Consider the following 14,327-nt stretch of genomic DNA (forward strand, 5'->3'; position numbering starts at 1 on the left):
GTAGGGGTTAAGGTTTAAAGACATCTGTTTTAAGTTTGATTTATGGATGTGTATGTGTTTATGACATTGAAGCTCCTAAATTTTATATGAAAGGAAAAAATTCAAAAAGTTACGCTTAATTTTTTTCCTTTAATGTAAAATTTGGAATATCGCTCGCAGACGTATCGGCTTGTTTAAAAATTGAAGCTCCCAAACGGATGTACCGATTTTGATTTAGTTTTAGTTTAAAAGTTAACTTAAATGTGAGTGCTTTTAGGTAAAATAAGAAAAGCTGTTTGATGATTTTAAGTTATTACTTATTAGGGGTTATTGAATCATAATTTAGTTATTAATAAGCAGTAAAGACACTACTATTGTTTTTAATCTTAGAGCATTTAGTAACTGGAGATGTCATCGCTGTCATTTTCTTTACGAAACAGTCTGCCGATTTTTGCGGGGGAGGGGACGTCAAATGTATTGCTATTTCTACACGATTTGTATGTAACGTACAAATAGCCATGTCAGTCCATACAAAAGTTTGCACAATTGTGCAAGTTTTTCGGCAGAGGGGTAAGCTCTTAATGGCCACTCCAGTTATTAAATTAATTGCTCTAAGTTTTTAATAGTTAAAAACGCAAGTCATGTATCTATTTATTAGTTAATTACAATTGTTTTATGGAGATATAAGGGATGTTATATGTAATTAACAATCATTTTCGCTACTCAACTACATGCATTTTATTGATGTAAAATTAACATTTATTAATGTAAATGCTTGTTATAATATTTCACTCGAAATATACGTTGTGTCAACCTCAGACAATCTATAATCTACAAGATCAAAATAAGGCTTGCTCCCTCTCACGTATAACTGCGTCCCACTATCAGAGGTTAGGCCAATATTTGGGGGCCAAAATGTATTGGAATGAGAATGACAAACGCAACGGAAAGGCACGTGATCATTCCCATACATTTACTTTTCTAATACCGTTAACTATAAACCCCCTTATTCATAAAACTTTACGGGCCTGATTTAGTTTTATTATTATGTTTTATCCCCTTTTTACAAATATATAAGTCAAAATGACAGATAAAGACAAACGATTCATACAGTCTGACAAAAAAAGAGTAGAAATTAAAAAGTGGCAATACTGTAGTGTCGTCCCGTTTTCTTATATAAGGGGTCATCCATTAATTACGTCACACGTTTAGGGGGAGGGAGGGGGTCAAGAAAATGTGACATATTGTGACATGGGGGAGGGGGGAGACACAAACTTTGTGACGTCACTTTAACTTCATCAGTAACCGATTTTTTTTTTTATCATTTTATTCGCTGTACATTTATATAACAAGTTTTTAAAACGATAATCGTTTTTATTCTTTTAATTTTCTTTCCTAAGCAGTTTTGGGTTATAAAATTACTAATATCTATATCGTCAAAAATATTTTGATAAAATATTAATAATACTTAGGTGCTTACTTAATTCGATTTAGCGATTTCGCAGAAAAAATGTGACGTCACACTAGGGGGGAGGGGTTTGCCAAATGTGACCAAATGTGACAAGGGGGGGGGGGGGGGTAAAAAAACCTAGAAATTCGTGTGACGTAATTAATGGATGACCCCTAAGTAAGTAGATTGATTTGAAAGGGACGACACTACAGTATTGCCACTTTTTAATTTCTACTCTTTTTTGACTTTAGCTGGGTAATTCAGGCCAGTAACGCATTTATGTATAACGCCAAAAGTGTATTAAACGATTGTCTGTTTGGCTGCGATCTATGGCTTAGATTTTAGTGACAATGTAACTTTTTGTTTTATGAATTGTTTGTGTTAGATAATCCGTCTAGTCTTCCTCCAGTCTGTGTAAGGAATAAACGACCCCGTAAATGGTACAACTATTTTATTAAAAACCTTGCATGTTTTCCAAAAACCGTACATTTTGTTGTTGACTATTTGGTTGTTTTTAATGGCTATTTGGCCAAGATACTCAAGACCTTAAGGCTCACTGCGGCACCGGGCCGAAAGACCTGATACAAAGTATGGTTAGGTAATTACTAGTTAAGGTCAATGTGGCTAATACCGTCATAGGGCCTGTTCCGTCCACAAGCGTATATTTTTTTGATTTTCAATAGTAGGAAAAAAACCATTTGCTTTTGATTGCTGAAACTAAAAGCAATCGCTGTTTTGTCGACGAAATGATCAATGTTGTTCGTTGTTCGAGAAAAGCGCTAGTGGACGGAATAGTCCCTATGACGGAATTAGCCACATTGACCTTACACAAATTGCCACAGGGAACGTGTTCAAGTATGTAGAAAGGAAGAAAAGTTAAGGTTGAATACCTACCATTCATGGACAGATCTACGCAGAGAAAAGAAAACTAACATTATTTCTTATTAGGTATTTATTTAAAACTAACATTTGTGTAAAAAAGTAGTCTCAAAACTTAAAGTAGGTACCTATTTTATTTAAAATAAGTAAATTCCATTTAATAATAAATAAAGAAAACTTACAAACAACTTACGCTATTAGAGTATTTGTATGGAATCTTAAAATACTTTGTACAAAACACGCAAAAGCGCGGTGGTAACTATATAGAGTGGTAACTACAATACAACCTTCAGTTACAGGTAGCTCAATAAAGCCCCCTTCAGACTATGCGCGTGAATCGCGGGCGAAGCCGCGAACGCGAGTGTGGCGTCGATTTCGCAGATTGTTCACGCCTTCGCGCCTTGTTCCCCGTTTTTTGTCGGTATTTCGGCCCGCGTCAAAGGAGACGCGAAGCGCGAACTTGCAAGACTCCACATTACACACTGTTTTGGCTCTTCTGTGGCAAGATAAATATTAATTATATTATGATTATATTATATTAAGCAGCTATATTTTACGGTTTCACAAGAAAACAAAATGGAAAAACAGCTAAATCACGTATGATGCCATAGATAACTAACAGTTAAACTCGATCAGCTGATTGTTTTCCGCCATCTTGCCGCAAACCAAACTGCGAAATCGCCGTGAAGTGTGCGAGTGTGGAGTCATACGTCAACTTCGCGATATGTTCGCTTCGCGACGTCGCGCCGCGATTCACGCACATAGTCTGGAGGGGACTTTAGAATACTGAGGAACAATTGGCAAGGAGTGTCGCATAACATTTAATATACATTGTAACTCATTCAGTATGGGATAAACAATGGTATGAATGAACGATTTAACTTATACTTGGAGGATATAACCAAACGGAGTAGCCATTAACAGGCGTTCCCCTCTGTCAAAACTATGACCAATTGTCATACGCATTGTATGGACTGACGTTTATCTTACATGACTATTTTTACGTTACGTATACATTTGACGTGCCCCTCCCCCGCAAAACTGGCAGACTATTTTTTACAGAAAATTACAGACAAAGCGTCTCCATTTGGTTATATCGTCCAAGCTCATGTAGGTTCAGTGAGAATTAACGGTTTCGGAGAAATCAGATTCTCGGAGTATGATGTACATACAGTCAGCGTCGTATAGTAGGTAGCATCCAAAGTATTCAAATAATTCGGTAGGTATACTACCTACTAACTGACGCTGACTGTACCTACCTATAGGATGCAGTGGCGGAGCGTCCTTGAAAAGCAATTAAGTTTGTAGAACATTTTTCCTATAGCTCACAAAGGTAAAACCAGATTAGCTTCGGCTTGGCTTTGAATATTGATGACGCGCTCTGGTAGGTTGATTTATTAGTTTAGTATCTCTGCCAGACGGGGTGCAGCTGGGAGTCGCTGGCTTGAAGAGTGTTGCTGACGCCTCCGTGCGTGCTCAGCGGGAACGGGGCCTGCGGACGTACAAATATTCATATTTTTTAGAGTTCAAAGGCATGCACAGCTCACAGCATGAGTGGAGTGAGGAGTAAGCACAAGACTTGGTCTATTCGTTATCATGAATTATGATATCGATAAAGGGGCCCACTGATTAACAGTCCGCCGGACGATATCGGCCTGTCAGTTGTTCGGAGCTGTCAAATTTTTGTTCTAACTGACAGGCCGATATCGTCCGGCGGCCTGTTAGTCAGTGGTCGGCTTTAGGTTTGGAAGGAAGGAAGTTTTATATAACGCTTGCCAAGATAAGTCGGAAGAAAAATAGTATACATAAAGCAAATCGTAAATGACGGTTTGACGCGGAAGTTTTTGGAAAGGACCATGAAATACCTATGTATATCTTCGTAACATCTTACTTGTGTGTTGGACAGCCAGCGCTGCTTGATGAAGTCCGCGGCTCGCTCGCCGATCATGATGGTGGGAGCGTTGGTGTTCCCAGACGTCACCGCGGGCATGATGCTGGCGTCGGCTACCCTCAGTCTGTCTAGACCTTGCACCTGTGCACAGAAGAGTGTATTTCATAAACTATAGATATAGATAGGTGTTAACGTTTTGGTACAGTGGGTCGTTCATCTGATGCGGCGAACCAAAGCATGGGGACTAGCAACCGATTTTTTTTGATGCGGCGAATGACTCATAACTCATAATAATCATAATCTTTATTGTTTGTGAGAAATGGGTTACATTGCCAGTAATTACTATTGTAACAATATTTCACGGACTCACCAAGACTCTACCTTTACAGGTGTACAAACAAATATTTCTTATTTAAACAAATGATGTCAAGTATTAATACAATCATAAATCACAATCTTAAAGTCTTATTAACAACTCATGCAATAACAAAACGAAATAAACTAAAATACAAATAAAGTCAAAGTCATACACAATCTAATCCCATTAAATCATTATTTAAAAATTCATTAATACTATAAAAACATCTCTGTATTAGCCAAGCATGGACTTGTGATTTAAATATATTCAAATTATTATTCTTAAAAATGTCAGGTAATTTATTATAAATACGAATACACATAATATACGAGTTTCTTGAGGAAAGTGCCAAATTAACAGAAGGTTTATGTAAAGTAAACTTATATTGTGTCCTTGTCGCGCGTGGACCCATTGTTTGGAACTCCACAAACAAGTATTTATACTTGTGTACAAAAACACACACTTCGAAAATGTACATGCTAGGAAAAGTGAGTATGTTATTTTCTATAAAATGAGTACGACATGAGCCCATATAGTGTATGGCAAATATGGCTCTTATACAACGCTTCTGTGTTATAAATATTGCGTCTTTTTCAATACAGTTTCCCCAAACTACAGGTCCATATCGTAAGAGAGAATTTACGTAGCCATTATAAGCAAGTAGCGCTGCTTGGGTCGAAACAGTTTGGCTAATTCGTCTAAGTGCAAAAATAAAACTATTTAGTTTGGATCGTACATTAGCAGCATGTTCCATCCAATTACAGTGACTGTCAATCATTATGCCTAAAAACTTTGTATTTTGCACTTCTTTTACAGGCTCATTATCTAAAGTTATATGCAGTTTCTGTGTGTTGCCTCTTGCTGTACTGAACTGAATATAAGTAGACTTATTTACATTTACTTTTAAGTTATTTCGTTTTAACCATTCTACAGTGCTTATCAGTGCTGTATTTAAGTCATCGTTATAAGTTGATACATTTTTACACTTTACAATAATAGATGTATCATCTGCGTACAGTAGACAATCATGACTGGGCAAGCATTTTGGCAAATCGTTTATGTATAATAAGAATAGCAGGGGTCCCAAAATACTGCCTTGCGGTACTCCATAATTATTATACATTAAAGATGACCTGTAAGAATTTAGAGTTTTAGATTTTTGGCAATATTTTAGGGTCTCGACACATTGATTTCTGTCACTGAGGTATGTCTTAATCCAATCAAGAGCAGGCCCACGTATACCGTATCTGTATAGTTTAATCGCCATGCGTTTATGACAAACAAAATCGAAAGCTTTGCTCATGTCTAAAAACAAAACTGTTACAGGAATCTTATTATCGATTGCATTTAATACATGTTTTACAAGTTTAAATGTCGCCAATGTAGTACATCTCGATTTGCGAAAACCATGCTGCTCTTCTGTAATTATATCATAGCGTTCCAAAAAATTCAATAATCTGCTAAACATCACTTTCTCATAGATTTTTGCGAACACAGATATCAATGTAACTGGCCTATAGTTTTCTATATCCGTCTTAGGTCCATTCTTATGAAGGGGCTTTACCACCGATTGCTTTAAAGCATCTGGAAAAACACCTTGCAGTAAAGAGAGATTTATTGCATGTAGAAGAGGTTTTTCAAGAATATGCATACACATTTTGATTATATCCGTTCTAACTCCATCATGCCCTACCGACTTCGAGTTTTTTAGTGACTTGACTAGCTTGTTGAGTTCATATGCACTTACTGGATTAAGATAAATAGTAGAAGTTCTATTCGTTATATCGATATCGTCTGTAGAAACAGTAGAAACATTCTCGCGAACTACGCTAATAAAATAATTATTAAAACAATCAGCAATATCTTGGGGATCCTGAATAATTTTATCGTGAAGTGCCAATTTGTCCACTGATGTGCTACAACAATCCGTCGATGTATAATTCTTGATGACGCTCCATACTGCCTTACATTTATTACTACTGTTGTCAATATATCTTAAATTATTTGATTTTTGATGATTAAGAACGCATTTTTTAAGAAGACGAGAGTAGCTTTTATAATACAATTTAGTATCCTGACAAGTTCTACTACGCAAATATAGTTGACGTTTATGTTTGCAGCAGTTTCGTAGGCCTCTCGTTATATTTTTAGACTTAAGTGAATTGTTCTTAATTTTTACTTTAATCACTAGGAAACAAAGGTTGTAAAAAAGTAGAAAAACGTCACTAAATCTACTAAAAGCTATGTTGGCGTCATTTTCGTTTACAACATCATTAAACGATAAGCTCGTCAAACATTCTAAAAATTTTAGCTGATTGTCATGGCTAAAATCTCTTCTGTATACATACCACCATTTGGCAGGACATGGAGACCATTTCTTTACCGGTACTTGACATGATTGCGCTGTGTGATCAGATAGACCTAAATCGTGTATGACAGCATTCCCACTGTTAGTATTTGAAGCTATGTGGTCAATACAAGTTTCTGAATGTTCAGTTATTCTAGTCGGACAGTTAGTCAGAAGTTCCAAATTATAATTATTTAATATCTGTCTGAACTCATTTGCTATAGATGATGCCTTCATAGTATCGATATTGAAATCGCCACATAAAACATACTTTCTCCTTTTGTTTGAGCAAATAGTATCGAGCAGTTCTTGAAGTTTTTGGAAAAATATCGATTATGTTGATGTTGGTGTTTTGTTTGTATAAATACATATAATTACTATGTTATACTGTGTCAGTGTAGTGGCACAGCATTCAAAAATATGTGACTGAGACAGCAAGTTGACCTCTGTCATAGGTGTAAAATTTATATTATTGCGAACAAGTATCGCCACACCACCCCTTTTTGTATTCTTCCGAGAAAAGCTGGCGGCTATCTGAAAGTCTTGTATTTTTAAATTACGTTCTGAGCCTCTAAGAATATTAGTTTCACTCAAGCAAATAACATCAACTTGTGTACCATTATTTAAAAGTTCATCTATAGCGATACTAAGTAGCTCTTGTTTATTTAGTGCACCTGAAATATTTTGATGCAAGACCCCAATGCTAGGAGTTTTGGCTTCGGTTACACTTGTTTGAAAAATATTTGAATCCGTCTCAAATGAATAATTTGCAACGAAAGGAATGCTGAAGTTGCCCTAGAGTTGTTTGACTTGTCTTTAAAGGTGTGTTGCAGTGCGAGTGCCCATAATTTATTTCGCCAATTAGATCTGCCACATCCTTAAAAACTGTAAGAAGTCCTCTGTTATTTATCGTTCCTCCTCCTTGCTTAAACATGTAATTTGAGTACGACAGATTTTTATTAGAGTCTATAATATAAGCGTACTCGTATATAAGATTATCAAGGGACAATAACTGGTTAAAATATTCCACTCTTTTGTTAAATAAATTAGCTTTGAAACTTAATTTAAAAGTTGGTACACATATAATTACATTAGTATGTTGAATTTTTTGAAGTTTACATCTTATTAATTCAATCAACTCTGCGTAGTTAGCTGTTATGTTAAAGTCTTTTTCACCAATATAAATTACACAGAAGTCGTTCAAAGTGAATTTTCTAATTTTTTGTAAAGTCCACTAAATAGTTGCTCAATTCCGCCGCAGGTTATACGGAAGTGGAAACAGTTAGTAAGTAAGCGATCAGTAATTTTCAGTAAGCTCGCGTTAACACTACTTATGACGCATACTTTCGGCGGCACTCATAATTTGACGTTGTGTAATTATACCATAATGGCGCACCGCAAAGGATCGTTCATTACAGGTAAGCAATGTTGGTTGCCTGGCAATTTCGTGCATACTTTGCATTTGGTGACCGACCTGCTAAAAGTGAGTGTGATTACGCCAAAAACTTCAAAAACGATTTCTACTTTATATTATTACGTTCTCTTCGTGTCAAAGTTTTCCGCGAGTCATAAGACCATCGGGCTCTTCCCAACTGAACAAGCTTTGAAAATATATACCGAAACTATAATTTTACCTGCAGCAGGTTATCAACGACGGCAGTCGGGTCCCCCCTCGGCCCCATCTTACAGCTGCCGGCCTGATGGTTCTCCGGCGCCGTCTGCATCCTCACAGCGCACTCCCAGTACGCGTCACACCCGAATTTGATCTTCTCACAGCCTTTCACTGGCGTCTTGTCGAGTTTCACTCCGTAGCGCTTCAGGGCTTTGGTCTCGGAGAGCTTGACGGAAAACTTGATGCCTTCGATGAGGGTCTTCACGTCGTCTGGGTGGGTTAGGTAGCTGAAAAAAATAATGAACGTTTGAGGCATGATGGACTGATGAATCGGACCTTGATGTCTAGGTAAATGTGGGACACTTAAAGTCGGCAACGCGCATTGAACACCTCTGGAGTGGCAGGCGTCCATAGGCTACGGTGAGTGCTTTCCATCAGGCGGACAGTATGCTTGTTTGCCACCGATTTGGTATGAAAAAAAAACATCTAAAAAAAAACTTTTGGGGTCAAACCGAAACACTGTTCAAATCCTTAGTCTACTTTGTAAACGTAAACTTACTTTGCAAAGATTTTAGGATGCTCGAACGGATCAGCACTCCTTATCTCAAGCCGGCCTCTGCTCTTCGGATGCAGCACGGTGGGTATAATCTGAATGGTCCTTGAGCCATTGTCCAGTTTCTCTCCGACCATGCCAGTCTTGGCGCAGTCGGCCAGGAATCCGCCGAAGAACAGCTGGATGTCGGGGTTGTCGTCCGCCGGGTTCACGTATTTGCTGTTGATGTACGCTGTCACTTCGGATATGCCTGTGAAGCAAAATTAATCATAACTCGTAAGATTCCTTATCTCTAAAGGTGCCTTCCATACCCGCCCAACCTCAGCAAACCACATAGTAACTTAACATAACGGCGTTTTTTTATATAAAATAAACTCTTGATTGTTCTAGGATGTAAATCTGTAAATACGAGTATGGCGCTTTTAACCAGTGATGGAAGTTCAGGAAGTCGGCAAAATAAATTGTGCAAGTTCTTTCCAAAGCGGGGCAGATTTTTGACGACTTTTAATAAGTCTAAGCCCGGTCCCAGATAAGTCCATCTCTAAACAAGAGATATTTCATGGCCGTTTGACCAGTTAAGTGCAGTGTTTAATTTAAGAGAACGGGCGACATGATTGTGGAGGTTCTTAATTCCCAACGGTGGACAGATTAAAAGATCTTACCAGTTCCAGACATGAGTCCATCTCTGAACAGTAAATACTCCATGGCTGTTGCCCAGTTTAGAGGTGTCGTGTTATTATCATTGACAAAGAAGTTCAAGAAGTGGGCCACATGGTTGTGTAAGTTCTTCCCAACAGTGGGCAAGTTGTGGACGGGCTTGACGCCGGCGCGCTGCAGCACCGCCGGGTCGCCGACGCCGCTCAGTTGCAGGATTTGGGGAGAGCCGACTGCTCCCGCACTGTGGATGGATACAAAGGTAAATAATAAAATTATGGTGCAAAACCCGTGATGCAAAATAATAATGTTTTTGACCTTGATTACATGGATTAACATGAAGAAGTCTACTCAGTGCCACTTTTTGGCACGTAGGTAGGTATATGAGATGTGAATTCGCATTATAGAATACGTCTACGCTTAGACGTTCTGCATAGTATCTATTACGTCAGGTATATGGCGCGCTCACTGCAAGACCGACTGCAAAAGCATGATGTTATGATGAATGCAGTCTTCTCTTTCAAGACTTACCTTAGTATAATCTCATTATTAGCGAAGATGACCTCAGTCCCGCCATGACTGTTCTTGACCTCCACAGCATACGCCTGTCTGGTGGTCTGGTTGATCAGCACCCTGGACACAGTCGCGTTCAGCATCACATGCAAGTTGGGGCGGTGCTTGGCGGGCCGCAGGAAGGCGCGCGCGACGGACAGCCGAGAGCCGTTGCGGTTCGTGGTCTGCGCGATGGAGAAGCCGGTGTGCTGTGCGCCGTTTAGGTCACGGGCCTGGTAGCCTGAAAGAATTTAGACTAAAATTAAATAAATATTCCATAAAAGGAGCGTCCAACCATACTGACTAAATAGGCATCGACCGTGACTGTCTGACTGACTAATACTGGGCTCGTGTTAACCTGATCCAAAGTTTATTTTAAGTGTCTGATGTTTACCTACTCTTTTAAGTCTTAACTCGTTTCGACGATTTAGCCGCTATTTAGTAACTAATACACTGACTTCGGAAGGAAGAGCAGGAACAATGATTTAATCAATCCGATTAATCGTGTGGCAAACAGGATTCGAGTCGCTTAAAATACTACTAATAAAGAATTAGAGAGCTATATCCAGTATCTTGGCCCATAGGACTGCGTTGTGATAAATATAAGGAACGAAAGGAACTAGTAGGTATAGTGTACAGTGAGTAAGGCTATTCCGTATCAACTACTTATTCCTAGGTTTTCAGGAAGATCTATGGTCTTACCTAACTCCTCTCCAGCCTTGACGATGCTATAGCTCAGCGGTGGATGGTACGGGAACTGGGACACTGTGAGCGGCCCGCCAGTCCCGTGGTAGCCGGCGTCCATTTCCTGACAATCAAAATTTACAATTTTTTAGAATCACTCTGCTATAATAGTAAGTATCCTGAAAACTTTCTGTCTGATTTGCGAAATCTAAATTCTTATCTTTGTTTTAAAAGTTATAAAAGCTCTAGTTTGATCTAGGGTAGCCTGCCCTTTTTTTGACGGAGTGGGAATGCGTTTACGCATGGTGTGTGGGACTCGCCGCTCCTCTCCCCTCTCCTGGCAAGAGAGGGGGAGAATTTGGCCGTACCCACTAAACCCAGTCCGGCTTTGCCGTTCGTGAGGGCGCACTGGGATCGATGACATTCCACCACGGCGCCCTCCGAGGGTAGCCTGCCCTGCCAACCAGTAGTGGAGACAACTAGGATCCTCTCATTAATGAAAGCCTGCGCTTCATTCTGGCTTCATTTGATTGAGAATGGCACTTGGTCATCTTCTTTAGCTATCTGTCTGGGCCTGTTTTAAGAGCTACAGTTTCAAAATTTGAAATTGGTGTGACAGCCGCCACGGGAGCTTCCTCCCTCCTTTTCAACATTGATTTTTTGGCAATTATCGAAACAAGCGAAACCTACCTTCAACTGCTTGTTATCCTCTGACTTCAGGAAGAACGGTAGAACGTCCTCGTAGCCCCAACCCTCGTTGCCAGCGGCCGCCCAGCTCTCGTAGTCGGCGCGGGAACCACGCATGTACATCATCCCGTTCATCACTGACGTGCCGCCGAGAACCTGAGGAATTTAATATGTGGATTTTTTTAAAAGATATAATGAAAAATGGAAAATTTACTGCCTCAGACGAGGATGGATCTAGTGACGGATATCAGCCGTACATCCTGCGGCTATAACAACCGATAACAACTGATTTAGGTACAGAGGAATGATCGAGTCGGTACGAGAAAACTCAAAATAAGTAGGTAAGTCATCTCAGAATGGTCTTCGTCACTGTATTTGGATACGTATATACCTTACCTATTTTGAGGTAGTAACCTTATCCTACAGAGGTCTCGAAGAAGAATACCAAATAAGGTCTGGATTCCACAACGAAAACAATTGACGCTACACTACTCCCAGAGACTGCAGACATTTGGTAATAAAATTGTAAGTTTACTACTTGGTATCTACCTTTCCTCTCGGCCAGTAGCACTTCCGATCAGTTTCTCCCAGACAGGCTGCGGGTTCGGGCTCCGTCTGGTATCCCCAGTCAATGCTGGATCCGATGAAGTTCAGGAACATGGAGGGAACCTGTGTGCCTGTAGGTTCGTCAAAACCTGGAAGTAAAGCAAGTGAGTGAGATAATGTTAGTGAAAAATTGTTCTAAGAGTGCTTTTCTGAAGACACGACTTTAGGTGCTTCTTGGTTAGTTTCTCATGTTCCCTGTATGTACCTCTACCTACCTCTTAAGTTTTGATGCTCTCTTTCTTCTCATCGTTTGTTTAATTTTTGACGAAAGATGATTATTTCCTTCTCTTTTGTAATAACACTAATAACTAATTGTCGACTGGTAAGTTATAGGTATAACTTAATTTTAACTTTCAGTCAATATTTTTTTTAATTTCGTAGTCCCGCTGTGAGGGTTTTCCAGGAGAAGGGTTAAATAGTATGCAACCTTCGCATGACATACCTATATAAGAAAGCTTGCCGAAAGCTTGTTTCGACAATGAATGCTGCAATTGGAACTCTGCTATTCATTGCATCAAGCATTTCATTGAACTGAACATTGAATATACGCTTGTTTGACACCATGGCGATAAAAAATAGACTTACCAGCTTCTAATAGCAACACCCTCCATTCGGGTACTTCTGACAACCGTGCAGCCACCACTGATCCTGCTGACCCTCCTCCAACTACGATGAAGTCGTATACCGAGTCCATGTGCCGACGGTACTGAAACAGATTTTGGAACACCGTTTAGAATTATAAATAAATAAATAAATAATTCAGCCTATAAATATACGTCCCACTGCTGGGGACAGACCTCCTCTCATGCACGAGAGGGCTTGGGCTATAGTCCCCATTATACGGATTTACTTAAGTTTTATTTTATTTCACACAGCCAGACGGCAGGTTCAAAGGCAACATTCATTGATTGATGTGTTGAGACAGAATAGAAAAAACCGGACGATTGCGAGTCGGACTCGCCCACCGAGGGTTCCGTACGCAACAGAAATACATCATCTGTGAAAATTTCAACTGTCTAGCTTTCTTTGTCTAGGTTCGTGAGATACAGCCTGGTGACAGACGGACGGACGGACGGACGGACAGCGGAGTCTTAGTAATAGGGTCCCGTTTTACCCTTTGGGTACGGAACCCTAAAAAAGAGGACCTCAATCCCACATCGATCTCTAGAAATATGACTGACGACTACACATCTCACCGAGTTAAAGTACATCTCACCTCATTATATAGCTCTTACTTAATTAAAACTGATACGCAAATGCACTTAATTACAAAATAATTTCCTCACTCAACAAAAAGCGAGATTTCCGCGCGAGATGTGTCCGCATTGTCAAAGTTCATCAACCTACAATATTCGCAGCTTATCAGATGCTTGACAATGTAACCGCTTGAGCGGGTACTGAGAAATTCGACGCGTTTTATTTGTAGTTTGTGACATGGCGACCATATGACAGAGTGGGGAAAGTCGCAAGGTCGTAGAGTTAGACCAAGAAAAGTCTGCAACGATTTTGATAGCACACGCAGTGCAAGAAAATCTTAGGTGCTCCTAATACATACTATACATATGTATCTTAAGTATGTAGGTATAGTGTGCTGTGTCTTAAAAAGTTGTCTTTTAGTAAAAATGGTTGCCTGAGTCAAACTAGGAGCACTCGGAAGGCAGCCAACTTTTAGGGTGCCTAAAAATTACATAAAATACTTCATCGGGTACAAGATTAGACACACTGGTTGTTGCATCCTAAGAGAGACCCCACACTAGCGTCTCGCGGCGTCAGCGTCTAGTCAAATCTATGGCTGCTGCTCGACGCAACGTTGGCGCAACTGCGTAACGACGCCATTTTCCATAGCGCTGACTAGACGTCGACGCTCAAAAGGCAGTAGTGTGGGGTGGCCCTAAAAGAGGTGGACTCCAGGGGTTAAATGAGAAATAGGAAAAACACTTTTGTTTTAAGCGTAACAATCTAATGTAACCTTACACTAACTTACAACGGATTACAATAAAAGGTTAAAGGGCTCAGTCACGCAAATATGTACCTGTTCCATTTACTCCGCAGTTCGGACTGAATTGCGAAAGAAG

The 14,327-nt window shown here is 39.6% G+C and overlaps 1 protein-coding gene across 3 annotated transcripts in view; it reads right to left on the reverse strand.

The window, feature by feature from the left end:
- Positions 1–3,679: 3,679 nt before the first annotated feature.
- The window catches only part of LOC134800142 (glucose dehydrogenase [FAD, quinone]), a 76,219-nt gene continuing 65,571 nt past the window's right edge, over positions 3,680–14,327 (reverse strand). For all 3 annotated transcript variants that reach the window (XM_063772615.1, XM_063772613.1, XM_063772614.1), the window contains 10 exons: positions 12,838–12,958; positions 12,196–12,341; positions 11,650–11,802; positions 10,978–11,083; positions 10,255–10,516; positions 9,732–9,967; positions 9,076–9,319; positions 8,539–8,803; positions 4,200–4,340; positions 3,680–3,800 (listed from right to left, as the gene is read on the reverse strand). In XM_063772615.1, the coding sequence (XP_063628685.1) occupies positions 3,711–3,800; positions 4,200–4,340; positions 8,539–8,803; positions 9,076–9,319; positions 9,732–9,967; positions 10,255–10,516; positions 10,978–11,083; positions 11,650–11,802; positions 12,196–12,341; positions 12,838–12,958 (1,764 nt within the window). In that variant the 3' untranslated portion in view covers positions 3,680–3,710. The remainder of the gene's footprint in view (positions 3,801–4,199; positions 4,341–8,538; positions 8,804–9,075; positions 9,320–9,731; positions 9,968–10,254; positions 10,517–10,977; positions 11,084–11,649; positions 11,803–12,195; positions 12,342–12,837; positions 12,959–14,327) is intronic.

The sequence above is a fragment of the Cydia splendana genome, chromosome 19 (assembly GCF_910591565.1).
Source record: "Cydia splendana chromosome 19, ilCydSple1.2, whole genome shotgun sequence".
Taxonomy (NCBI): Eukaryota; Metazoa; Arthropoda; class Insecta; order Lepidoptera; family Tortricidae; genus Cydia; species Cydia splendana.